At 46.0% G+C, this 25,887-nt stretch overlaps 1 protein-coding gene across 3 annotated transcripts; it reads right to left on the bottom strand.

Annotated features, from left to right (window-relative positions):
- Positions 1-9,832: 9,832 nt before the first annotated feature.
- On the bottom strand, positions 9,833-24,892 carry TOR4A (torsin family 4 member A). 3 transcript variants are annotated; one of them, XM_025166312.2, is made up of 4 exons: positions 24,642-24,892; positions 21,837-23,384; positions 20,384-20,559; positions 9,833-11,485 (listed from the first exon to the last, which is right to left on the bottom strand). In XM_025166312.2, the coding sequence occupies exons 3-4, from the start codon at positions 20,421-20,423 to the stop codon at positions 10,227-10,229; spliced, it is 1,299 nt and encodes a 432-aa protein (XP_025022080.1). In that variant the 5' UTR covers positions 20,424-20,559; positions 21,837-23,384; positions 24,642-24,892; the 3' UTR covers positions 9,833-10,226. The 3 variants fall into 3 exon arrangements, with proteins under 3 accessions (XP_025022080.1, XP_007420662.2, XP_015743487.1); XM_007420600.4 differs by lacking the exons at positions 21,837-23,384; positions 24,642-24,892 and having other exon boundaries at positions 20,384-21,168; XM_015888001.3 differs by lacking the exons at positions 20,384-20,559; positions 21,837-23,384; positions 24,642-24,892 and adding an exon at positions 17,504-19,935.
- Between the last annotated feature and the right edge of the window lie 995 nt (positions 24,893-25,887).

Below are 25,887 nucleotides of genomic sequence, written 5' to 3'. Positions count from 1 at the left end.
AATGTGAATCCAGGACGTATCTCCCCCAAAGCCTTGGAGATGACAATCTGATTGCATCAATTGACCTTCTCTTAGGCCTTCTCTGTTTTTTTCTAATTTACAATCTGGCTAGCAGTGAAGTTGAAGGAGCCAGTTCTCCTAAAAAGCTTCTATAAACAAGGCAAGGAGGTCAAAAGCAGAGATCCTTAGCTAAGGGTCTAAATCTTCTCCATTAACAAAGAATATCCTGGGTGGGGCAATAGGAGTGAAGGATTTTGCTGACGCTGGCTCTTATGGTGACACTTAAAGTAGTCCATGACCTTAGAAATCATAGGCAAGCTAAGAAAAAACCCTGAAACAAACATCTCAATAGAGCTGAATAGGGCAAACCCACAGATGTTCTCTTCCATGCAAATCTTCCACCTCCATGTGCTTGTAAGTGTGAGACAGACTGTCTATGAGTTATGGAGCTTGCAGAATTTGTTTTGCACATATTAGGGGGGACAATCTTATCTGCAGGCCTCCAATTAGGATTATTATGTGGTGAAGTGGGTGGCAGAAATAGCTCTTACTAAAGAGCTATTTAGAGGAAACACCTGGGAACGAAGGGTGTGTGTGCAAAGATCTCGCCTGCTGGAACAGACAACCTCTCTTCTCTGCGAATTTATGAGAGGTTGAATAATGTGCCAGGGTGTTATGGGGTACAGTCATGCTCTTTTTAGCATTACACCAATGAAAATAGAACTTGCTTGTAAGAACTTGTCCCAAATGGATTGCCCATGCTACACTTTCAGAGGGTTATTACTTGCTACCATCTTTTCCACCTGATCAATGTCTACCCCCAGTTGATACGTTAGCCAAGAAATAATGATTCTATAGGGCCGAGATACAGGTTGCGTTCACACAACAGTGAGGTTGTATCAACCTTGCATTGGGTTACTGGTTTTGTTTTATTTATTTATTTTTATTTATTTATTTATTAAATTTCTCCCCCGCCCATCTCCCCCCAGTGGGGGACTCTGGGCGGTTCACACAAAACATTGCTTCCTTTCAAGGCATCGTCTTTGGTGCCAGTCCAGGCTGTTGAGTTGCTAATTTAGTAACCAGCATCAAATGGCAGCCAAAATGAAATGGATTGAAAATGGGCTGTGCTGATCAGGAGGTCACCAACCTACAGCCTTTGGATTAATCCAGCCCACCCCTCAATCTTGGCCACTCTTAGACTTCCTTTGAAATAATCCTTGCCACCAAGTGATTCAAACCTTTGTAAGAACCATTGGAACATTTGCTGGGAGGGAGCGAAAGAGATGCTAGATGCCAGCACCTAAGGCTGTTTTGATCACTGCTACCAATTTCATGTAGTCCCCAACAGTTTCCCTCCCAGGGAAAACAGATCTTGGTTTTACAAGCTGGGAAACTGGAGTGTCATTATCCCAATAAATTGGGGAAGCACAGAATAGGGGACCCTTCCTGCTGTTTTAGCTCTGAAATGAGGGGAAATGGTGGGGAAAGGAGAGGAAATGACCACAACAGAGAGACACAATTACTCAGGAGTCAAGTAATAGAGAAAAAGTAACTTTTTATTAGCTTGTACTAAAAGATGGGCATCCTGTCCATTTTCTTCTAAGACCACTCTTGGCGCGGGTGGGGGGAAGCAGAAGTATTGAAAATCCTCGGATGACTAAAGACTCCAAGAAGCAATGGTTGGAGAATCAAGATGCTTGAGAGAAAATTGACCATGCTGATCTGCCAAGGGCAAGCCAATGACAGCAGAGTTGTCTTCTGTCCTAGGAACCTGGATTGGAGAGGCACTGTTTTAATGTCCCTCCATGCCCCAGAGTTCTGCTACAGCAGAGCCATTGAGGGACCCTTAAATGCCAATTGCTTCAAAGGTGGGCTGGAGGACATAAGAAGAAATAGATCACTGCATGAGAATCTGGGGAAAGGGTGCATCTCCAACCATCCCACCAAATTTCAGTAGCATGATCATGTTACTCTTTGTTAGTCATCAAAGCATCCACTCCTTAAAGTCCAAAGGAACATCTTCCCAACCTTCTCCAGAACTTCCTTTGTTTTGTTTTGGCAGGGACATCTGCCACCCTCTTGTCTGGATCACAAGCCTAGCCCCAGCCAATTAGCAAAACACAACTTACTCTGATGTTCCATGTATCAGAAGCACGCCAGCCAAATGATGAATGACACATTCTGTCCAACATTTTATGCTTCAGAACCTTCAACCCCCCCTTGCAACATTCTTAGGATTCTCTACAAATCTTCCACTCATTTAATTAGCACAGAGCGCTAAAAAGATACACTATATTTTTCATTGGCTGCAGCTTCATGACTGAACATCTGTTGGCAGGCAGAAAGTGGAGGCAAATTCTTGCCATTTTCAAGGAGGGCTGGGGAAAACGCCAGTCTGAAAGCTCCAAGAGTCACTGCTGGTCAATATTGACAAATACAGATCTAGGAAGATAATTCAGCTGGATGCTCCCTGAAACCCAACCCAGTTCAGACATTCAGTTCCTCAAGACTCTGGTGAGAAAACTGAAGAATGATGAGGGTTAGCAATCCACAGTAACATCTTAAATGAGATCAAAAGGGTAGTGCATAAATAGAACGAAAAATTCAGGAACCTGGAAAGATAAGCTGTCAGCTCCTTGGATTGCCCAGCTTAGAAACAAAGCAAGCAGTATCAAATAGAACTTTTAAGCAGATATCCAGGTCTCTAATTGGCAGGGTAATAAATGCAATTATTTAGAGCCTCCCATGAAATAGAAAGTTCAGACTCTAAAATGAAGGGCTAATATAGGTGTTGGTTTGTTCATTTCAGGACTAGGTACTTGCAGTTTCTCCTTGATGTTCTCCTACGATCTTGGAAGCCACCTCTGTTTCAATCAGTGAACCGATTCCATCTCCTCTTGAAACTTTACGCAATGTTTTCCCCAGGTCTTTGAGCATCAGTCTCCCATCTCCTTTCCTTGGACCAGTGCCAAAACATCTGGATGGGTCATGGATTATTTTGGACCCCTTTCCCTCCTATCATGGTTGCTGAAATGCTGGGTATGGTATCTTGCAAAAATGGGTCTCCTTCAAAGTCCAGTGAGAAGGCGGTGGGGTTTTTTCAACTGCTGCTGCTTCATCCCTTGAAGAATTGCATGGAGGCTTGAGGTGCTGCAGGCTAGATGGTTCAGCCTGCCACTTGTCCTCGCTAGAGCCTTCCAGTTCTTCATCAGGCCCCTCCATCAGGATCTGCAGAAAAACCACTCCGGTCAAAAAGAAAAGCCATTTTTTGGTGGCGTCCGATTCTTTCCTCTGCTGACGCTTCCTCCCCAGTGGGGGGTACAGAATTCGGCTGGGTTTTCTGCTTTTCCGTATGGCGTACACTGGATACCTTTCTGAGGGGGGTTTCAAAGATCTGCCCAAGGTACTCCTTGCTGACGAGCCTCCAAAGACAGGTGCAGTTTCTGCCAGACTGGGCATCTTCAACTGGATGATAGGGTTGCCACAGAAGAATCCCAGGAGCTGGTCGTGGAGGTAGCAACTCCTTAATTAGCCCCTTTATTTGCAACGGGGGAAGGCAAAAGGTAGAATAATGCAGAAGGGTCTGGCCAAGATTTTAGACTCTTGGAGTTCTGATGATCAGATTTCTCCTTTTTGCAGGCTATAAATACTTTTGGTGCCTACTAATATTAGCCAGGAGGGAGGGTGTCCTGACTCATAGGTGACTGTATGCATCGCTTACCTGTCCACACCCACAGGTGAGAAAAGTTCTTTCTTCCAGATTTGAATCTGGAGGAAAGTCTAAAGGTTTAAGCCAGGCAATCCACTCATAGCTAGCAGGGATGAAAAATCAGAAAGATGACCTAAGGAAGGGAGAAATGCTTAAGGTCACAATCCCCACGAGGCTGCGCGGGGAGAGAAAGGATCGGCTTTTTTGCAGAAGAATGCACCTCAACCACCAAACTGATTTATGATCCACGCAGGCTGCGGAGAAAATAAGTTTGCTTATACTCAACCATTGACGTAACCTGTTTATCCTTAATGTTGTCGGTGACCTTTCTTGGCACGTGTTGGGGGAGCGCAACTTCATTTTCACTCTTGCTCCATTTAGGTATCCATGACCGCAACATTTAAGGCTGCGATGTATTGGCTGACACGTTACATTCCTTGCCAGATATTTCTTTTATCTTTCTTTGTAAGTATAATTGCACCCCATTTTTCCTCTTGGATGAGGGGGTGAGGGGGAACCTGTGTTTTTCCTCCAGATGTTGTTGCTTGGTGCAAGTTCCTCAACGCAAAACACACACAAACTTCACCTAGGTCATTTCCCCGCTAGTGACTTAAAAGCCTCTTCTGGAGGCATTCAACCATCGTTGTACCAAATCAGCAGTAATGAGGACAGTTTATACCACTTCAGCATCCAGTAGGGGATGTTATGAAGAAGCTATAGGTCACTAGTAGAGAATACAGAGATCCAGTTTCTTCAGCCTCAGGAGGAACCTATTCCTGATCAGTTCTACCAACCATCACCAAGTATCAGAGATGTTCCTTCCTACTGTTTATCATTTATCTCCTCGTCATTTTCATTTGCTATGTTTTACTCCTGTCCCAAGGAGCAAAAGAGGACAAGCCTGTTCCAATTTCTGCACGGGAGTTTAAGACAGTTGTTGCAAGAGACTGAATCATCCAGCTTGACCTGAAGAGATCTTTTCCCTCTAAAGCTACCAGAAGAATCAGCAGAAACAGAACAGTCAATCCCATTTTAATCCACCCAGTTCAAAACCCAGAAATTAACACTGGGGAGAAGCTTTGGACTTGCTCACCAATGCCTCTAAAGTTGTCCCCAACTTGTGACAAGGGGGCAGGTGTATGACTGGAACATCATGAGATGAACAACATCTTGACAAACCCAGGGTAAGGTATGGTGTGATGATTTTCCATAGAAGTTAGATTCCTAAAACTTTGGGCATTGAGTCCAATCCTCTGCCCCACTCAAGAATTGAAGCATCCCTGATTGATGGCTGCCCAGTCTCTGCATGAACCTGACCATCAAAGGTCACGCCACCATCTACCTTGGTTCCTGATCCCCCATTGAACAGTCATCAGATTCAACTGAAAATCGCTCTTCTGTAACTTAAGAGCATTCAGCGGATTCCGGGGGGAGGTAGTAAAACAGATCCACAGGATCATCTATTCAATGCAAGCCCCCCACTTTGGTACGTCATGGTGTTCTCCTCCAGAAGGGATGGACCAGGCGACAATGGCAGGACACTGCTTTCTCCACGTTGACCAAAGCAACCGAAGCTTGCAGACACCCACGAATGCACACAGGGCGGGTCTTTTCCTTTTTCTAGAGTCACTGTTTCAGAGGCATGTGAAAAGGAGCGTCCTATCCCTGCCACAATCGCCTGTTCTGAATGCGAAACGTACCCAAGTCTCTCCATTTCTCCTGATAAGGCTTCACTTGCAGTGCCTTGACCCGCTTCTTGTCTCTTCCAGTAAGTCTGAATCTTTCTTAAAATCAGGGGCCCAGAACGGATCGCAGGACCCGAAGTGGGCTTGACCAATACAGAAGAGAGTGAAAGAAAACCTTCTCATGAACTAGCATTCGTGCTTCTATCCAGACAGCCCCAGTTCGCATCTTGGCTTTATTGTCGATTAGCCTGGGCAGAAATGCAGAATTTTTGGAAGGGTTTCCTTTGCAATTTGAAAATCGTACAGTAGTAGACCGCCAGGACTAAAAACTGCCCTGAAGGTACCTGACAAACCTTGATTCCTTTACCGTTCTGTTTTGACAATTAAAATCCTACACCCACTCTCCAACTGCTGTTTACCCCAAGGGGATGGCGTCGGGAAGGCGTGAATGTTTTTGCCATTCCACGCAAAAAGGAAAGAAAATCGAATCCAATATTCTCAGTAAGGCAATGGCTACATTTGGGTCAGCTAAAGTGTCAGTAGAAAGGAAATATTTAAGCATTCCTCAAATTATTCATTCGGGTGGGGAGACGGGGGGTGATGTAATTCTGCAGTTCTGTAGTTTATTGCAGGCCTGAAGACGGAGTCTGGAATAATAGGATTGTTTTCTCAAGAGAACACGTAACAAGATTGGGTTATATGGATTTAAAGAAAGAGACATGTTTTGGGGGTGCTGGGAAGCCCAATCTCACTCTTTCGCCTCTGGCCACTATTCCGCCCCCCCTGTTATTCGTCTCATTCCCATGTTCGCCCTGTCCACCCAAACTTGGTTGCGTGGATTGCTTTGTCCCTCTTTTGGACACCAAACTTCTAATCAGGAAGAGGAGAGACCAACAGATCCCCTCAATTTTTTTCAGAAGAAGAGCAGTTACTTTGCTTTTTTTCCCCCAAATAATTTTATTAAGAATTATAAATGAATAAAAGAATAAAAGTCAAGACAAACGACAAAAAATGCAAACAGAAAAACACAAAAAAGCGGGGGGGGGGGAGTGTAGAAAAGAAAAAAAAGGGGGGAAAGAAAAAAAAGAAAGAGAAAGAAAAAGTAACTCCCTCCTTCATCCCAGGAGGGATGTTTTAACAGCTTATCACTGTCTCTAAATAAAGCATCATCTCCCTTCTCCCCATAACTCATCTCTTAAGAAGAAGAGGAATTTCTTTGCACGATTTCGCTTTAACAGTTTTATACAACGGATCTTCATCTTTGAGGGGAGCAGCCTCACATTTCCTCACCGCCGGGTCCAGAAATAATCAGAGAGGTCACTTGCTTGTGGCTTTTGCTGCTTCCCTGCCAGTTTCTCTGTTCTGGTCAGTTTCAGTCCCTTCCTCTGGAGTAAGAGGTTTAGATAGGGGACCAGCAGCTAGTCCGTTTCACTTCTCTCCATCTACTGGACCTAGTTAGCTGCACAATCGTGGGAGGTGGTGGGGTGGGCTGTGTCTTCTTCCTCCCTAGAGTTCCTCTTGCCCTGGGGTCTTCCCAAACCTTTCTTTATTTCATGTTATTTTGGGAGATGCCCAAAAGAAGCACAGAGGGGAGGCAGACAAAACAGCCTAAAGAGGCCCAGACCAGAGTTCCTAAATTCAGGCCTTCTGGATTCCAATTCTCTCAGCCTTTCTTTCACACCGTTCCCCACTGCCACATAGATGGTCTCAGGCGTCGTCTTCTAAGGCCTTTTAAACATATACGCCTGTCCAGAAATTCTACCTGGTCTGGGCTCAGAAGCGTAGGAGATTGGAAAGGGATGGGAGACCACTAGGAAGTCTCCCAGTGGTAGACTTACCTGGGAAACGGAAAAAGAAATCACCTTGGAAGATGGCAGCAGTAAACCCCTTCCATGCTGTTTCCATCATTCCCTGAGGCTGGGCTTTTTAAGGGACCTGGAGTTAAACTCCACTCAGGGTTGGGTGTGCGTTGACTTGTATCCTTTTCCCATGATTTTAGCCCGTTGAAAACGTTTCTTGCCAGTCTCGGTGGAAGCCTTTAAGGAGTCCCTGATAAATATTTCATGCGCGTACGCCTAAATGGATAAAAACAAGCAATATCCAAGCTGTCCAGCCTGGAGGGCAATAAAAAAAATCTGATTTGTCCTCCCGCCAGTGCCTGGGCTCCTCAGCTTTAACGCCAACCCCTTTTCAATGTGCCCGCTTCTTCCTCCTACAGGCACCCATCCTCTTAAGCTCGGCGTCTGGGTATTTCTGTGTTCTGTCTTGTTTCTCAGGGGCTCGGCTGTTTTCCCCCAAGCCTCTGAGGGTGGAGGTGGCTCCATTATTTCTGCGCAGGCAAGCCCGACAGCTATCGTTCGAGCGAGGCCCAGATGTGGAAAAGGAGCCAGATGTTGACGCTGACGATGCTAGGGGTTAGCAATGCTTGGCAGGGAGAGTTAGACGGAGGATGGTTATGTATGACTTCTTCCAGCCCAAGGGCTTTGAAGGAACACTGTCTTCTCATGTCAAGTCAACTTTCAAAGGTGAAATTTAATTTCACCAGCTTTGGTTGCCTTCTCAAGCTGACTCTCTCCTTTTCCTTTCTTCAGATGCCAGTGGTTTCTCCTATGGCACAAGGGGGAAGGCGGGTGAATTCCCAGTGGTGATTAATACCAACAGATGCTGGAACCTTGTCCTCATGGCCTCCACTGACTCCCTTGGAGGAATGGATCAGCTTCTCTTACTCAACTTATCCCAGGTAGCCGAAGGTACAAAGACTGGTTTTGCATCCTTGACTACTCGCTCTTCAAAGCCCTGAGAAATGGTGTCAGGGCTGGAAAGACTTCAGAATTTCTCGGACCGGAATGATGCATCATGCAAACTTCAGAGAGAAACTACACCTCCCTTTTCTTCTTCCTTCAAACCACAGTTTCTGGAGCAAAGCCCAGGCTGCTGTATGCCAGGTGCCCCCAACCCTAGAACTGGGGAGCGAGACCTCATGAGACCTGCAATGCTGCTTTCCCCTTGTAACTCCATCCCCCTCCTCAATATTGTTTCTGAGATGGCATCAAACTCATGCAAGAGCCCCGCCAGAATAAGAGAACCCAACTTTGCAACAACAGACTGAAAACTGAGAAAGCCCTCCTGTGGGGCTTTAAACAAGAGCACCACGGGCCCTTTCAAAAGGATGAAAAAGTAGAGTCGTGAGTCAACACAACTGCCAGATCAACTGCAGAAGGAAAAGGCTGTTTTTGGACTTCACAGCCGCTGGCAAAGTCTGGGGCTGCTTCATCGTGGAAGGATGGAGAGGAACATGGAGTGGTGTGAAGAAAAATGCCAGCTGGACAAGTCCCTGTTGCAGAACTGGAGCTGGAGGACAGGTTGGGATTAATTTTTTTTTTTATGCATTTATTTAAAATTGCACCCATACCATTTTTCTCTTTAAAAAAAACCCCTAAAGCTGCATTTGGCCCAGAATGTTTGGCCAGTTTAGCTCCAGATTTAACAGCTGCTTTTGCCCAATTTACTCTACTGGCTTCATTTTAATCTTGGTTAATAGGAAGGTGTGCTGCGAGGGCTTATGGCGTCCTGGAAACCCAGCCTGTGTGGTTCTTCAATGAGCCAATGGGTTGTGTGAATCTAGAAAATGGGTGACTTCAGTAACCAGGCTAAATATGTTGTGAGAACATGGCCAACGTTTTCACAACTTGACACTGGAAAAAGCAGGCTTCTACTCTACACAACCTCACATTTTAATTGGGCTTCTACTCCTTGGAACATCTCTTTTTTTCCCCGTTGTTGTTTCATCACCAATTTCTATGGGAGAGAAATTAGTTGAGACAGGCTGGTGATTTCAGAAGGGGGGGGGCTATATTCCAGCAGATCAAAGGGCCCCTTTACCCTACATCTGGTGTGCTCTATTATAGGTCTTAAGTCCTGGCAGAATGGGGGGGCTACAGCTGAATTGCAAAATTCCTATTTCCTGCATTGCCAGGTGGGAGTGGGAAAAAAATTGGGGTCAGGGGGGTCTACTTGGTATAAAGCAAGAAGATTCCAGTTTCACATAGCTCTTTATGCAAAACCACGAAGACTAGAGTCTTACTTATCTTCAGGTGGAAAACAACAGCTCAAGGTTGGCGAAGATGCTGCCTTTAGAAGGTCTTAAATTCACCCCTAGAAATCATCCTGGTTTTCATTCAGCATTAACTGTATTGTCCTAGCTGGACCAGGGTGGTGGTGTTTTCTAAGGGAACCTCTCACATTGCCTCCATGAAAAAGATGATACAGCTGGAGAGAAGCCCATTTCAAACTCATGGGTTACAGCTGGAGTCTCCAAGTTTGTGAAAAAACCACCCAAGGCCACAGAAAGGGTCTGATGGTGGAAGGTGGTGCTTGGAAGGATGGCCATCATTTTCACTGTTCACATCTGGAGGGGCAGCTCATCAGAAGAGAGACAAGAGACATGTATCAAGTTCTATTTATTGTGGAAATCTGCAAGGTTGTTTGGACAAACAACAATGAATGAGGAAAGAGAAGGAAGGACCAATCTACTGATCTCACTCTTCAAGTCCCACCCATTCTAATTTAATTACACCCACTTAAACCCGCCCTATCCATCTACAGCCACACCCCCTTTTTTGGAAAGTAAGCTATGGAATCTTGGTCCAGTCCCATCTCACCGTATCCATAACTGAACTCCACACAAATATGGTACTGCCCCTTATCCGTATCTCTGAAGACATAGATGGCCAAAGTGAGGAAAATATGGGAGACACGGACCTTTGGACTCCTGGTAAAATTCTATTAGTGAGGCCAAGTGATTGCATGACCTGGATTTTTATCTGTCCTTATAGGAGATTGACTTTGGCTACTACCTGTTTACAACCAGTTATTCCAAATTCCCGCCCTGCCTTTTCATAATAGCTGAGTTGGCCAGCTAAGTGTTCAATGTGACTTGGATTTGGGTAAATCCCTTCACTCATCATCTCCTCATAGAAGCAGCTCAAGATGTGGGTTTTCTCCAACAACCCAAATGGAATAATCTCCGCCCATGTCCAAAGAGGGTGGACGTGACTCAGGATGGGGCGAAGAGAGGTTTGTAGCTCTTCCATTTTCCTCTGGGGGTGGAACGGGTCACTGGAGATGTTCTGGAGAAAGTGATTTGTGATCTCCTCCCCCCCCAGGTTGCTGATGAGGATGTACACGGCATTGAGGTACTCGTTGGTTTGGTTCGTCTGGAAAAACCCACCAAGGGTCTCCAGCAGAGCTGCAGGCATGGACTCTACCTCATCCAGAATAAACAACGGGATGATCTCCTCAATTTCAGCTTTGGCTACCATGTCTCCAATTGTCTCTGACAACTCCAGTTGGCATGTGGAAATGGATGCTTCATTCGGGCAGTGATGCATCTTGAAATAATGAAGCACAAAATGGGCTCCAATGACGGACCGGAAGTGCTTAGCTAGAAGCCTTCCGATGTGGCTCTTCCCAACTCCACTTGGGCCATTGAAGGAGATCACCAAAGGTTTGTTATGGACGTGGGTGGCCAAGTAATCTTTCAGCAATCCCATGATCCTTTCAATTACAAAGGGCTGCCCAAAAACCTCCCGGGCCATGGTCTTCTCTAACCCATCCAGGTCGTATTTCATGAGGTTATCGTCCAAGTTCTCAATGGCGTTGAGGATCTGGAAGCAAATGATGGCCATGAGCAAGAGGAGAAACCTCTTCGCTTTGCTCTTGTGCTCAGTTGGGAGATATTTTCTGGAGCTTTCTGGATACAGCACTCGGGGATTCCTCGCCTTCTTTTTTCGCCGGCTGGGTTTAGTCACAGGGAGCGGGGCTGAGGGGTCAAAAGTAAAGTACTGGGAATTGTTCAAAGTAGCTTGGTTGGAGGCACTGCCTAACTTGGGTTTGCCCAAGGAAAGCTGCCGCTGGAGAAGTTTGACCTGAGTGTCCCCAGGCAAGAAGCCTTTTTTAAGCATGTGGGCCGTCCTCCGAAGACGAATCACGGCCCGCACTGGGGAGGACAACAGAGAAAGCTTCTGGGGGCTTTTCAAAGGAGACTTTCGGCCTTCCATCGTGACTTCTTCCTGCTGATCAGCCTCTTCTGTGAAGAGCAAAGGAAACGAGGGGAAAAAGTTATGGGAGGAGTGGGTTAGAGATGTCCTGCTCAGCCACTAACCAACCTCCCCTGATCAAGCGGTTGCAAGGCTAACCTTGCATAAGTTTGCTTTAGGAGCTCTTGAGATGAAAAATGGGGTTCGCCTTAAAATGGGGCAATCGATCAGAGCTTTTCCCTATCCCCTAGCAAATAACGCCCATGTATGAATAAAAATGCTAGTTTCAAAAGGAAAGAATGTGATTCTGTTTCGGGGCTGCCCTGTTGGAAGGAGGTCTGCTCTGAACACTGACTCAGGCAGAGACCAGCGGCCAGCTGCTTCTTCCACAAGTGTGTGAATTTTGCTGCATTTCTTTTACCAAGAACATTTCTTTCTTCCTTTTTATCATTTTCATGAAAATATTTTTTTACAATAATGAAAGACAAACCTACAGTATCCATTTAGAGTAAGGAAAAAGAGTGACGATAGCTATAACCTCAGTTAGGGAACGAAGAAAGTAACTAGAGAAAAAAGAAAAAATACATAACGAAGAGACTTCCGACCTTCTTTACAGCAGTTACAAATGAAATTTTCGCCTCTCCTCCCTCTTTAAGATTACATCATAATTCTCTTCTTCCCATATTCTGCCCCTCCTAATCATCAAATCCATAAGTCAACAATTCTTTTTTTTCCTCGTTTTCAGCAGGAAGTCTATAACGGGTTTCTCATCACTAATAAATGTACTTTTTGTCTTTTCCCTAATCAACCAAATCAACCCTGCCATTTCTGCAAATTCTGTCATCTTCACCCGCCGCTTCTCCGTTGTGGGTATTTCAGAATCAGCAGGCAGGCTCTTTCAAGCGTGGATGAGTTTTGCTCTCTTATGTGACGTGAGAACAACGGAATAACTCACTGATAATCAATGCTGAGAAAAGGGCAAAATGACATGTCCTTCCTTTTTTTTTTTTTTAATTGTTTTTATTGAAGAAGTTTTCAACAGAATTAAAAACAGTGGAACTGCCGACTTCAGAATACCAACCGGGTGGACTGTGGGATGGAAAGGGTTACACCGTTTCTACCCACCACACCTGCAGGTTTTTCAAGGTCGTGGGCAGGGAATAATCTCTTTCAGAAGTCTGGCCTTCCTGCTGAAGCAACTTCTCCAGTCTGGGCCTGGAATGGGCAACCTTTCTTTCAAACGAGATGTACCTTATTGTACAGCAGCACCATCTCGAGGCTAACAATTTCAGGAGCGCTTTCTCACGCCCGTAAGATCAGGTAACACAGGCCAACCGGCTTGGGCTGCAAACATCTGGATGACCATTCAGTGGTCTTCGCTGCCACCTGGTGGTCATCTGTATTTCTGCAGCCCAGATATGGTAGCTCGGGGATTAGCTGGATGCTAAGACCAACATTTGGGCAGGGCTGATACTGTTTCTCAGATGTTCTTCCCCTGCAAGATGGGATCTCTTTTCCTATTTATTCTCAGGATCTGATTTCTTTGGGATTTCTCTTGCGATCTTTCTCAGCTGACCTTCTTGGTGGAGGGCACCAACATTGGTGGGGTTGTTTTCTGGGAATCCTTTCTCCCTCCTTCAAACACCTCCTGGGCTGCTTATATTGTCCACTCTGAAAAAAACCCATGGAAGGGATTTCTCCATTATATCTTCCATCTTCTCTTGGGATTGAATGGAAACATGGGAAACTGCAGAAGGCTGGATTTCTGCTCCCCATCTCTCAACCGTCTGCAGCCTCCCTACCTATACCACTCTAGGATACCACCCTGTATCCCGAAGCCTCTCTTTGGGATTGAATAGAAGGGTGGGAAGCCAGGGAGGCTAAAGAAAGCTGGAGAGAAGATTTCTGGTCCCCATCTCTCTATACCTCTGTGGCCTCCCTGGCTTATCCCCTTCTGAATCTCAAGAAGTCCAACAAGACAATTTCTGACCTGAGGTCTCCCCTTGGGATTGAAGGGAGAGTGGGAAGCCAGAGAGGACTGGAGAGATGACTGTCTATTCCCCATCTCTCTATTCTTCTGCAGCCTCCCTGGCTGCTCACCCTTCCTCCTCTGAAGAAGCCCCATGGAAGAAGCTGTAGCCTGTGGTCTCCTCTGGGGACTGAATGGAAGGGAAAAAAGTCATGGAGGCTGCAGATGGCTGGAAAGAGGTCAGGGCAAGGAAAAGCAGGATGTCCAGACAGATGCCCCTCGGCCCCTCCTCGCTAAATAATTGCAAGGACACCCCACTCTATACATGAGAATTGATCTGAAATTCTCTTCTCCTCTGCAGGACATTTCAAAGCACATTCTCTTTCCTCCGACCCAACAGGATTGAGTGTAGTACAACTCCAAAAAACACCAAAGCAGCAGCGGGATTTTTTGCACCACGCTAATTGAAAGGGCAGGTCCCCCACAGACCTTTGAATAAAGGAGGTTAATGCCAGCAAAAGAGGGGAAGGATTTTGCTTTCATCCTGCCCTCATGATTTCCAAGTAAACAGAACAATGGATTACGCCAGTGTTTCGATCTGAGTCTGCCAAGCTCACGTCTGCACTTCTTGACATTCGGATGCTTCTGAATTAAAGTTCCCACCCATTTTTTTCCTGCATATCAGAAGAGGCTTCCTGTTCCTGTTAGGAAGAAAGTGCTGAGTGGGTACGAGGACTATTTTTCACTGTGCCAGTCAGACCCTGCAAAGCTCACATTTTATGAGAACGTGCTCCTTTGTTTCACCTAGGACAGCCCATAGTGAATGGAAAGTGGAAGGATAAATAGAAAGAAAATAGCGTATTTTCTCTTTCCAAGGTGGCGAAAATGCTACTAAACTGTTGGGCCACTGCTTGACATTGAGAGGCAGTGATTTGGGAACCATGAAAAAGGATTTGTTTCTACCTGCAAGGTGGCATGCAACAAGAGCCAATAGCTTCTTAAATGGCTGGTTCGGACAAATTCGCAGGTGTGAATCAGAGACCATGAGCAAAGCAAAGTTACAATGGAACCTCCATAGTCAGAGGCAGCTGAACCCTGATTCTCAAATGCTTGCACCGCTCAGAGGCTCGCTTCTTCTTGCTTTCCAGGTACGCTTTCGTGAAACATCTAGCGGGATCCATTGTGGGGTAACAAACCATGGGCTGAAAGGGGTGAGGCCACCCCGTTCTTTTAGGAGACATCCTGGAAGTGTTTGTCCTCAGACGAAGTTCCCTGTTGTCCCTCTGCATGAGTTGCTGGGCTGGCCTCGCCTGCTTTGACTTGAGGGGGGTTCCAGATGGACCAGCTACTCACGAATGGCCTTGCCATTCATGCCAACTCATGATGCCAAGAGGAACGGTTGGATCCCTGTCCTCTAGCATTCCCGTTCATCATTCCAAGCCATAAGTGGGCGTCTTTCAATCAAATGAATTGCTCTGGAAGTGCACGGGCTTGTACCAACAGAGCCTCACACAGACCTGGATCAAGTTAGCAGGTCCCGTGAAAGCATGCGTCAATCTCAGACACCGATTGCATCTTGTAATTATCTGCTAAGAATGCTGTCCCCAATAATTATTAACTTTGATTCCTATGGGGGTTAAGGGCTAGGCGAACGAGTTAGATCTCATTCCAGTCCCACATTGCAACCGTGAACACCCCAGTGCTGGAAGCCAGAAGCCTGTTAGTACAGAAGGAGAAAGGGGCTGGAAAAACGTTCAATTTCATTTCCTCCGAGTTGGGATGGCTTGCAAATTTATTGATTTAAAAGATTTACACGGCCGCTCACCTTAAACGACTCTGGGTGGCTTGCAACCATGGTAAAACCGGTAACTATAAAATGATAAAACGATTCTACCAAAACAAAAACCCTGCGCCTTAAATCATCCCCTTAGTTCCAATTATCCTCATTCCATTCTTTCTATTCTATTCTAGCCTATTGTAGTGCCTTGGTAAAAAGCCAGGTCTTTTTTATGGGGAGGGGGCTCGTTTGCCTACAAAAAGGCAATTGATTTGATTCCCATTTTGTGGCATTTCCCCCTCTCCTCCAGATTGCTTTTTCTGACTTTCTCTTGAAGCTGCTCTTCCTTTTGTGTCATGTGGGCCAGCCCCTCTCTCTCAGCCCTAGGAAGGAGGCAATGGCAAAGCACTTCTGAAAAACTTTGCCAAGAAAACTGCAGGGACTAGTCCAGGCAGCCTCCGAGAATCGGACGCGATTGAACAGGTTAAAAACGAAAAAAAGGTTCACAGGGTTTCTCACTCTTCCCTTTCACCTGGTTTGCAGGACCCAAGATCTCCACCAGCGCTGACTTTTTTTTTTTAACAGGTCCCCCCATGCTAAAACGATGAAGACTGCAAGCATTTTCCCCCCCCAAGATGTGACAACCTCCAGCACTGTGAGTTCATTTGAAGTTCTACTATGCAAGTTTGTTTTTGTAAGATCATTTCCTTGCGATTTTCCCACTCATCTCTTTGGCCAGAAAGGGATCAACTCTTCATGTGGCTTGTGGGTATTGGAAACGTTGAGTCATTGCCACGAAGGAGCAGAAAAATTCGGTCTAAAACCTGGGTTGCCAGCTTATCTCTCCTGACTCCATTCTTTGAACAGGAGCCTGAAGCTCCTTGAAGCTTTGAACCAGGAGCCTTACAAGCCTCCGTAAAATAGCGGGTGCTTTTTCTGGCATGAGGGCAGAAGTGATGGGAACCATTTTGGCTTGTGTTGATTTTTGCACGCCAGCCTGTGTGGTTAAAGAGAGAAGAGCAGGATTGTGCGAAAGATTAGTAAGCTTCTCCTGGAACTCCCACGTGGAGAAAGAGTTGGTAGAATTAGGACCTGCAAATTGGGTGACCGGTTAGTCCTTTTGCAAAATGGTCTAGCCATCTGCGGGATTCCAAAGAATGGGTCTTTTGCCAGGGAAATTCATTTGCAAATCAAAGAAGAGTGGGAGCAAAGTTCAGCATTTGTTATCAGCCCCCCTATTTCCAAGGAACTGGCTCACAACGAGGTCTAGTAACACGCCCCTTTCTAAAGAATCTATTTCAGATGCAAAGAGGAACAGGAACAACTTTCAGCATGTGTTAACAGCTCGTGAGGTGCCACCACCTGCCTCTCCCATCCCAGAAGGGGAAAAAAAAGGATTCATGTGTTATTTTCCAGCTTATTGTAAAATTACACCGCACTCTTCCAAGGGAAACAAGGGTGACATGGTCAGCATTTACACTTCCTCCCTGTTGTAACGTTTTGGGCTGTAGATGTATCTGCTGATAAAAACAGGTGAGGGTCTTTCTTGGGAAAAAAAACCCTGCCAAATTCAACTGATTTTTGCAGCTGTTAAGGGTGCAGGAGCAGAGGCTTTTGAGGTCATTTGGCAACCTTATGCCCCATGCATGTTCTTCTCCGTTTCTTTCCTTGGAAGAAAAAGGAGACAGTGGGAAGCCAACTCTAAGGGTGACCAAATGAAACCTCTGAAAGTCGCAAATGTTTCCATTGTTTTCTTCAAGCGGTGGCGGGCAATGGGACAATTCTGCATCACGGTCACTTCATTTCCTCAAAAGAGGGCTGGTACCCCACAATCCATGAACGGCATGCAGCCCCTGAACCCTTTTTGGCTGCCTCCAACAATTGTTGAAGCCTGGTGGTGAAGCCACCCAACTGTAAGGTATCTTGATAAATTTCAGCAGAAAACCAACACAAGGCCCCAAAAAACTCCCCACGCCAGCCAAAAGGTAGACAGAATTCATCCCAAATGTTAATCATGATCTTTCCAGAACATCCCCTAAACTTCCTGGCCCGTCCCTCTCATGACATCAAGGTTGGTGGTTGTCTATGAGGTGGTTGCCATCTTTCCCACCAGCCTCCGCTCCTGTGCCCCCTGATCAATAGAACAGGAGCTAGCGGTTACATTCCCCCCTCCCCTCTCTTATTTCTGGTTGCCAGAAACTGAAATATTTAAAACTCCAGCTGATGTCTGCAACAGAAGACTTCCTAAAGGGAAACAAAGCTGCGTCTTGGCCAGGCGGCAGTCTTCCAACCTTAATCCTTCCTGTCCCATTCATTACTCACCTTACAGCCTGCTCCGGACGACCCCACGGACAGAAAGAAAGACGTTACCAAGCATCTGATCTTGGGAGCTTCAGTGGCAGGGGAGTTTCTTTCCTTCTGCACAGGAACACCTCCAATCCCATTGCTCAATGGCTGGGTTCAGGCACACGGCCACAGGCATCTTGGGAGAGCACGGCCATTGGTGCAGAGGCACTGTGACTTGCTTTGATGTGTGTGTGAGAAAGAAAGGCAGGGGAAAATAGCACACTGGGGAGTAGGCTCTGTCTTCCTTCTTGTGCTTCCTCCTCCGGGCACACACGCCTGCAAGAGGTCTTATCTCGGTTCTGCTGCAGCTGAGTTTGGCTGCTGGCCTGAGGGCTGGCTTACCGCTCCGTCTGTTGCAAGAGAAGTTGCACTTACGCGCTCACACACGCGCACACACACACATCTCCTTTGCCAGCAGTTCTCTTCATTGGCTGCGTCCAGGCCACACAGGAAACCCAATTCTGATGACGAGGTGGATCGGACGTGCTCGCTGCCTGCCCGCCCGCCACCCCATTCGGCGGCAAGGCTTGGGTCAGACAGAGGCGAAGGAGCGGTTAGAAAGACAGCCAAGAATGCATTTGGTCCAGAATGAAAATGAGAACATTTCTGCAGCAGGCAGAAGCTATTTTCCCTGAGATCTTGAGGTCAGGAAGATTGATCAAGTTTGTTCTGTTTTTTTCTGAAGCATCAGAGTGGCTATCTCAGGTAGTAAGCAAAGGCGGTAGAAGAAACAAGCAAAAATAGTCTGATGATGGTCAACTCCTTTTCCATCCAGTTCCGCTCTTGGGGACTTGGGACCCATCCATGCAATTTCTTTGGCTTTGCCACCTTCCTGAGGCCTCCCTACGTCCCAATGTAGCCTAACCCTCTGGATGATCTGATTGTCTCATCCAAGTACTAATTATAATGTTGGTGGGAATGACCTTGGGAGAGGGGGAGAAGAGACGCTGCTGATCAGATAAGAGAGGACAGAGCCCAGAGCTGCAAAACGGGAAGAGAGAGAAACTCAGGAAGGAACCTAACTTCTCAGGCTGTAAAAGAGACAGCGGGAGATTTGTACTATCAGACTTGCAAGACTGATGTGAGCCTTCCCAGGTCAGACAGGAAACACGACCGGATGAGCTAATTCTACTGTATTGGAAGGCTACATTAACAGAATTTCCACAGCCTTCCCTAACAGTGCAAAGTGTTTTCTGTTTGTTATTTTTTTGGGTAGGAGACCACCAGGAGATAGAGACTAAACTGGGAAACCAACATTCCAAAAGGAATGGCAAAATGCTTCTGTATGGATGCGTAGAAATCACCAGGTATTGAGCAGTATGGCGGTGCTTAGCAATCTCCTATGGAAAATTATAGATGACAGTAGGCAGAAAGAAATACACACAGAAGAAAGCCATCAACTCTTTTGTATGGTCCCAATGTGAATGACCGGTGTGAGGTGAAAGGGCCGGCAGATCCCAGTTGAAAGTTAGGAGAAACTTTCTCCTATTAAAAAGAGTTTGATACTGGAACTAATGTTAGGTGGAGACCCAGCTCTCTGGAGAAGGCTCTGATGCTGAGAAAGGTCAAAACAAAGAGGAGAAAGACCAGCAAGGTGGATGGATTCAGTTACAGAGGTGATGTGAGCACCATTAAAAGACCTGAAGCATCATGTTGGGGACAGATTGTCCTGGAGGAAGTCTATGTGGTGGCCAGGAACTGATGCTGACTTGATGGGACATAATCAACCAACCAATCAATTGGAACCAACGACCAAGAGAGCTGGTAGATTCCCCTTTGCTGGATGTGTTCGAAGAGAGGCTAAGCAGCCATCAATCAGGGAGACTTTAATTCAGATTCCTGCACTAAGAAAGGGGTGGACTAAATGCTCTGAAGTTCCCGTTCCAACTCGATGGTCATTGGGACATCTGGGTGGACCTTCAGGATTTACCCATTAATAGATGCTTCGTCAACTGCTCTGCTACCAAAAAGACTAGTTTCCCCCCCATCCCATCCACCTCCCTGTGCTGTTGTGCAAAAGATCCTCGGACTGTGGTGCCCCACAAGTCAACAGGTCATCCCTCCACTAAAGACATGGCTATAGGAGGAAAGGGAGAAGTTGGCGATCCTACCAGAACCAGAGAACCAGCTCATCAGGCTGGTGGGAGGTAGAAGCAGAATGCTTTTGTGGAAAAGGGAAAGGCAAGGAAAAGAGGAAGCCTAGTTGGACTTTGGAAAACAAAGGATAAAACTAGCAAATAGAAATCTAACAGGTGAAGCCTGGTCAGTTATGATTTAATATGCAAGTAGTTGAATATTGTTGCAAGGACAACCTGTCAGACAGCTTGTGTTGCTGTGGTGGTTTCTCCTTCTCCTTCTCCTTCTCCTTCTCCTTCTCCTTCTCCTTCTCCTTCTCCTTCTCCTTCTCCTTCTCCTTCTCCTTCTCCTTCTCCTTCTCCTTCTCCTTCTCCTTCTCCTTCTCCTTCTCCTCCTCCTCCTCCTCCTCCTCCTCCTCCTCCTCCTGATTTCTATCCTCATATTGGCCTGACTTGCACATTTGCTTTGGGTGTGAACCCGGACATCAAACTTTTACAGCTTAACTCAGCAATTGAGACCAACCGTCATTTTGAACATCAAAGCTAAGCTAGGCAAGAAAAAACAGATATTCTCAAAGCCATCACCTAAGTTCTTAGCAATGAAAGCCCAAGTCTCCCCACACAAGTTCCAAAATCCAAGTCATATAACTCTGTCTCCTGATAAGAGAAAAAAGGGAACCGACAGTTTGATCCAAGGGTTGTCAACTTTTTGAACTGGTTGATGCTCCCCTCCCATCTCCCTTTGAAGAGGAACCTTTCTTAAGAGCGCCTGCTTACTCACCAGTGGAAGGGTCTCCTCTATCCAGGGGGTGCAGCTCCATCGATGACGGTCCTCAGCTTGCCTTGTGGGACAAATGCTTGTCTTTTTCCAGACTGTGCTTCTAACCCTGTCAGCCTTGGAGTTAGCAGCATGCAAATTTGCTAAGGGAGCTTCAACAATGGACAGATATGTTCCCTCTTTTGCATATCCATCGTAAAGGTAAAGGCCGAGAGGGAAAAGAAAAAGAATGGCAAAATGTGGAGCAAGAGAGGGAGAGGAAAATGCCATTTTAGAGGTGATCAAGTATATCTGAGGCCCTTAAAAAGCTTCTTTTGGGGGCCCCTCCAGAGACCCTTGGAATGGGATCCTTGAAAGTGGGACACGTGATTTCGAACTCATTCAAGTGACCTGAACGTGAAATCTAGTAGGAAAAAAAATCTTCTCCATCCGCTGCCTTCATCACCCTTCTAAAAAAAGGGTTAAACTTCCCCACCACTGCCCCTTAATACTGGTGCCATGAGATCTTAGGACCACTGGGAACGATGGCAGTTGTAGCCCGTCACATCTGGAGGGCTGGTGAGGACTCGTAACAAACACAACTCCCAAGGGTCTGGATTTCTGCAGCCCAAAGGACAAGGGAGCCATTGCCCAGATTGGGGCAAAAATGGGAGTTTATTTATCGTATTTATATAGCCGCCCATCTCACATAAAAGTGGTTTGAAGGGTCTCCTTCCTTCCTTCCTTCCTTCCTTCCTTCCTTCCTTCCTTCCTTCCTTCCTTCCTTCCTTCCTTCCTTCCTTCCCAAAGTCAATCTTCCTTCCTTCCTTCCTTCCTTCCTTCCTTCCTTCCTTCCTTCCTTCCTTCCTTCCTTCCTTCCTTCCTTCCTTCCTTCCTTCGTAGGGGAGTAGTAATATAGACAATCAGCCCGTTCTTGACTGAATCAATTCAGGGAACCCTGAAATCCTAGTGGGAGTCCTGAACCGACGGGGTCTCCTGCTGCAACACCACCTGTATCGAATCCTAGAATCCTCCTAAGGTTGGGTGGGACCTTGGAGGTCTTGTAGTCCAACCCCCTGCCCAAGGCAAGAATCTGGGAAACATCTGGAGAACTATGCAGAGCGCCATAGAGCTGTGTTGAAAGCATAAGAGCTCCTGCAACTTTGGTTTTTCCTGGCAAATACTCATTGTGGATTCTTGTCCTGGGATTTTAGCGGAAAGAAGAAGGGAAAGGAAAAAAGGGAAAGGAATGGAAAGAAGAAAGGAAAAAAGGGAAAGGAACGGAAAGAAGAAAGGAATGGAAAAAAGAAAGGAAAGGAAAGAAGGGGAAGGGAAAGGGAAAGGAAAAGAAAGAAGAAGGGAAAGGAAAGAAGGAGGGAAAGGAAAGAAGGGATAGGAAAGGAAAGGAAAGATTTGTGCAAATGCCATTATCAAGCTGGAGACCAAGAGGGAAAAATCTATGTGCTGAAATTCTTACTTTTGCAGTGCTCTCTTGTCACAATCCTTTGCATCCCGTCTTTTGCTGTAAGTCGTGCTTGTTATGCCTATTACTGGAAAAATATCTGGCAACCACCAACCAGCAGGAGGGGCTTTCCCTAAGCTCACTGCCGGAAACTGCTTTGCGTGCATTATCTACAACCTGCCGGACAGGGCCGTCCACATCAGGGTCAAATGAACGATGCCCCTCAGTATCTTAACTTGGTGCGGCCTGTCCAGCTGCATTCCGTAAACGGGTCCAAAGGCTGACATTCATCTCCAACACCTTTTGCAGCCAAGTATGCTTTTCATCATTTTATCATCCATAGTACTTTTCCCTTAAACCCGTATCTTTTGAATGGTTGAGGAAGCAACTGCAGAGAAGAGAGAAATCGAAAAGCCTTTCAAAAGGATAAATGCACGACAATGGCTCTTTTGCGCCATAAAAAAGTTCTTTGGCGTGATTCCCACTATCCTAGGAGCATCAGAGGTTATCTTACACAAGGGTTAGATTATTCCTCTCCCCGATCAGTCGCCAAGTAATGATTTCCTGAGGTTTGCATGTCAACCCTAACCCTAACCTAACCTTTGAACCTGGAGATTTCAAAATTTGAACTCAGGGCCATCTAATGTGTAGAAGACATAGGGCGCATGATGGTTCTCCCTTGCAAACAGCTATTCCCAGCCTCTCATCGTGCAACAGGGGTGGGATTATAACTCTGCATTCTTTTGACTGTGAAACAATCTCAGGAATATCTCAAGGTCTCCGATTCCATGTTTACAGCACTTTCTGCTTCACCGAAGGCAACCCTTAAAAAAGCAGAAGTGTTGCAGGATCCCTAGCTTTTCAAAAAGTGTTGCTCGTGCTTTCAACTTCTGGACATACCGCAGACTTTTATCACGAACCAATGGTGCTGTGCCAGACTTGAGTTCTGGGTGAATCCTTTCTCACCAATGTTGCGTTGGAAGGATTGCTCCCCACTGTGTCCCTGGTGGCACCTATAGAGAGCTGAGCACAAACGGAAAGTTTTCCCGCATTCCCGACACCGGTAGGGCCTCTCCTTGGTGTGAATCTGCTGATATTTGATGAGGTCCACGCTCTGCCGGAAGTGCGATCTGCATTCGGTGCATTGGTACCGTGTTTTGGCATAGTGGCTCCTGAGATGGTGGCGAAGGGTCAAGAGGTCCCTGAAAGTTCCTCAGCTGCATTTGGGACACTGCCATGGTTTCTCACCAGGGTGCATGGCCTGGTCCCCAAAAAGCTCTGCTTGTTGGCAAGAGGTCCTACCATGCTGTCCAACTATAGCTGGTTTCTCTCCTGTAATGCCACTGACATCCTGAATCTTAGAGTGTCCTGATTCATGATGGAAAGCAGAGGAGTCTTTATGCAACTTTTGGGCATAATCCTTTGTTAATCTGAGTTGGAGAGCACATGTCCATGTCTTGTCAGGCTCCTGGGGAAGGCACTGTGCAATCCTTTCTCAATTCTTCTAGCTCATTATGTTCTAGCAAGGGAGTTTGCCCTTCTCCTCCACTGGAGGTCATTGCCCTGATTGCACAAAGAAAATAAGAATATATGTTGAGTTTAGTTTTGAAAACTACAGGGAGGTCACCCTTTGGTGGCTATGGGTGAGATGGGGCAATGACTGGGATGTTGACAGACAATATGTGGGACTAGAAAATGCAGGATTATTTTTTCCTGGATTTCAAGTGGAGGGGGAATTTAAGGTGAGGCTCAGCTGCTTGTAATAAATTCAGTTGAGCTTGAAGAAAGCTCAATAGTTAGTCCACAACTGGGTGACCACCACAAATTGCAGGATTATAGGCCAGACTGAGAAGTTTAAGAAGTTTCCTGGAAAAAGGCAGGTGCAAAGAAAAGAAAATGGATGAGTCCATGAAATCACCAGGAGTCCAGCTCCACTTGAAGGGGACTTGAGTTTAAAAGAAATGTCAAATCAATGTTACAGTTCACATTTATGTTTACTGCTGCTGATTTTTAGCTGTTCGGGTCAGCAAAAAATCTGGGGGCCAGCAGAAAGGTCTCAGGGCTGGCTGCCTTCTCTGAAAAGGAAACAGAGTTTTGCAAAGATTTGCAGAGGAAAAGGAAATGTATGGGCTGGGATAAAATTCAAAATGTGAGCACTTTAAACCTGTCAGCATCTTTTAATTATTTTAATACTGACTGGGGTCAAACAAAATGCTCAGTGATTGTATGCTATCAAATATCATACAGTATACACTGTCAAATACTAAATATCACTGTTGCATTTATGAACTCTTAAATAGGTTGCAAGTCAAGGATAAAACACAACAAAATTGTATGCATTTGATACGTATTATCTAATGTAACAATATTACGCCCTGTCAGATATAAACATTATTGTAATCTAACATAGATTTCAAAACATCAAATACCGCTCCAGCTATAAATATTGTGAAATGCTAAAAACTAAATATTTATAAAAGCAATAAACATATTTGGCCCCTGTTATCAAAGCTCAGTGATCAGAAGTCCCCGGTCAAATGCATTGCTACTGCAAGGATTTCAGGCCCAAATATCAGATTTGGGGACAACTATTATAACAGGAGCTGCTGATGAGAATCTCAGGTGCAGAATCTATTTTAGCTGAACCCAGCAGCATTTCTGCAAAGCTTTTGTCTTTAGGAAGGTTGAGATGAATGGTTTCCCTTCTTAATGGATGCAAGATTATTTGAGGGCATTATGCCAAGGATTTTAACACCCAGGAAGAAAAGAAAAGCTGTGCCGGAAAAGATGCAAAAAAGATAACTCTCCGGGGTTTCTTACCAAGCAAATAGTCGGCGTTGTTCTCTTGTCTCCTTTCTTTCGAGGAGCCAGTTCTGTGTTTGGTTTCTGATGCAATTGGCACTTTCTCATCCAATTCTCTTGGCTGGGTCTAAGCAAACTGATTATTCTCAGAAAGTTGAGTGCCTCTTAATGCTGTCATCGTATCCTGAAATTTATGCTCCTGGCTGGTTTACCAAGCATGCTCCCTGCGGTTTGCTGAAGCCTAGTTTATATATGAGCCATCATGACCCACTAAGCCCAAAGCAAACAATTCTGTGATATCTGAATGAGCCTTCCTTGTTTGGTGCCCTCCGGATGGGTGGCTGGCTCAGGATTGTGGGAGGTGAGCGTTGAGTTGGGGAATGTTGGCTTAGCTGAAAGCAGGCTGTTTTCCCACCCTTGGTACTATATGGAAATCAAAAAGCACAAGATTAATCAAAATTGAAATGTAGGTTACAGCATCGGTAACCCAAGTCAGGAGAGTTTTCTTATCTGGGAAATCTGGAGCCACTTTTCTCAAACTCGTCTTGATTTCCCTCCCAGAGAAACAGGAAACTAACCTTCCTGCCCCCAAGTTTCATCTTCTTGCTCCCAAATCCTAGCTTCCTGATGCTTCTTCAGCAGGAAATCTTCCACCAAGGCTTGGGGACATGTCGCAGGGCTATGCTCCCTGACCCGGTCCTGGGTTTCCCTGGGCAAGATGGTCAGGAACTGCTCCAGAACCAGCAGTTCTAGAATCTGCTCCTTGGAACATCTCTTTGGCTTCACCCATCAGCAGCAAAGTTCTTGGAGAAACCCGCCACCCTGGGATCTTCTGCTTCCAGGTGGTGAAACTGCCAGAAATGTTGGCATAGGGTCTCCACCGCAACAGTGCAGGTGTTCAAAATGGCCACTTTCTCATAATCCTTCTCATTGGACGAGTGGTGGGAGCAACAAGCCAGACAGGCCTCTTTGCTAAGGGCTGGTGCTAGCTGAGATGCCTACTCTTGCCTTGGCCATGGCACACCTCAGCCACCTACTCCACGATGACCAAGTATGCCTCAGCAACATCTTTCTGGGTTAATGGCAGTAGTTGCAAATTGTTCCACAATGATGTGGCTGGGATCCATGGTGATCTTTTTAGTGTGGGAAACACCCAATGCTTTCCTACTGGAGCTTCTCGAGGGGTGATAATGGAGAATCCAAACCCTTTTGGAGAAGGTCTGTTGTTCTCCATCCAATGATGGACAGCTGAACTGATCCACCT

This window comes from Python bivittatus, unplaced genomic scaffold, assembly GCF_059951505.1.
Source record: "Python bivittatus isolate LINGU-HERP-01145 unplaced genomic scaffold, Pbiv_v1 ctg000160_np1212, whole genome shotgun sequence".
In the NCBI taxonomy this organism is placed as follows: Eukaryota; Metazoa; Chordata; class Lepidosauria; order Squamata; family Pythonidae; genus Python; species Python bivittatus.
The sequence above is the reverse complement of the archived record's forward strand: the minus strand, read 5'-3'. Positions and strand labels throughout refer to the sequence as shown.

Coding starts and splice junctions, on each gene's coding strand:
- TOR4A (XM_025166312.2), bottom strand. CDS start 20,423: ATGGAGCTGCACCCCCTGGATAGAGGAGACCCTTCCACTG. Junction 11,486..20,383: donor TAGAGGAGACCCTTCCACTG/GTGAGTAAGCAG, acceptor TGCTCTTCACAG/AAGAGGCTGATCAGCAGGAA.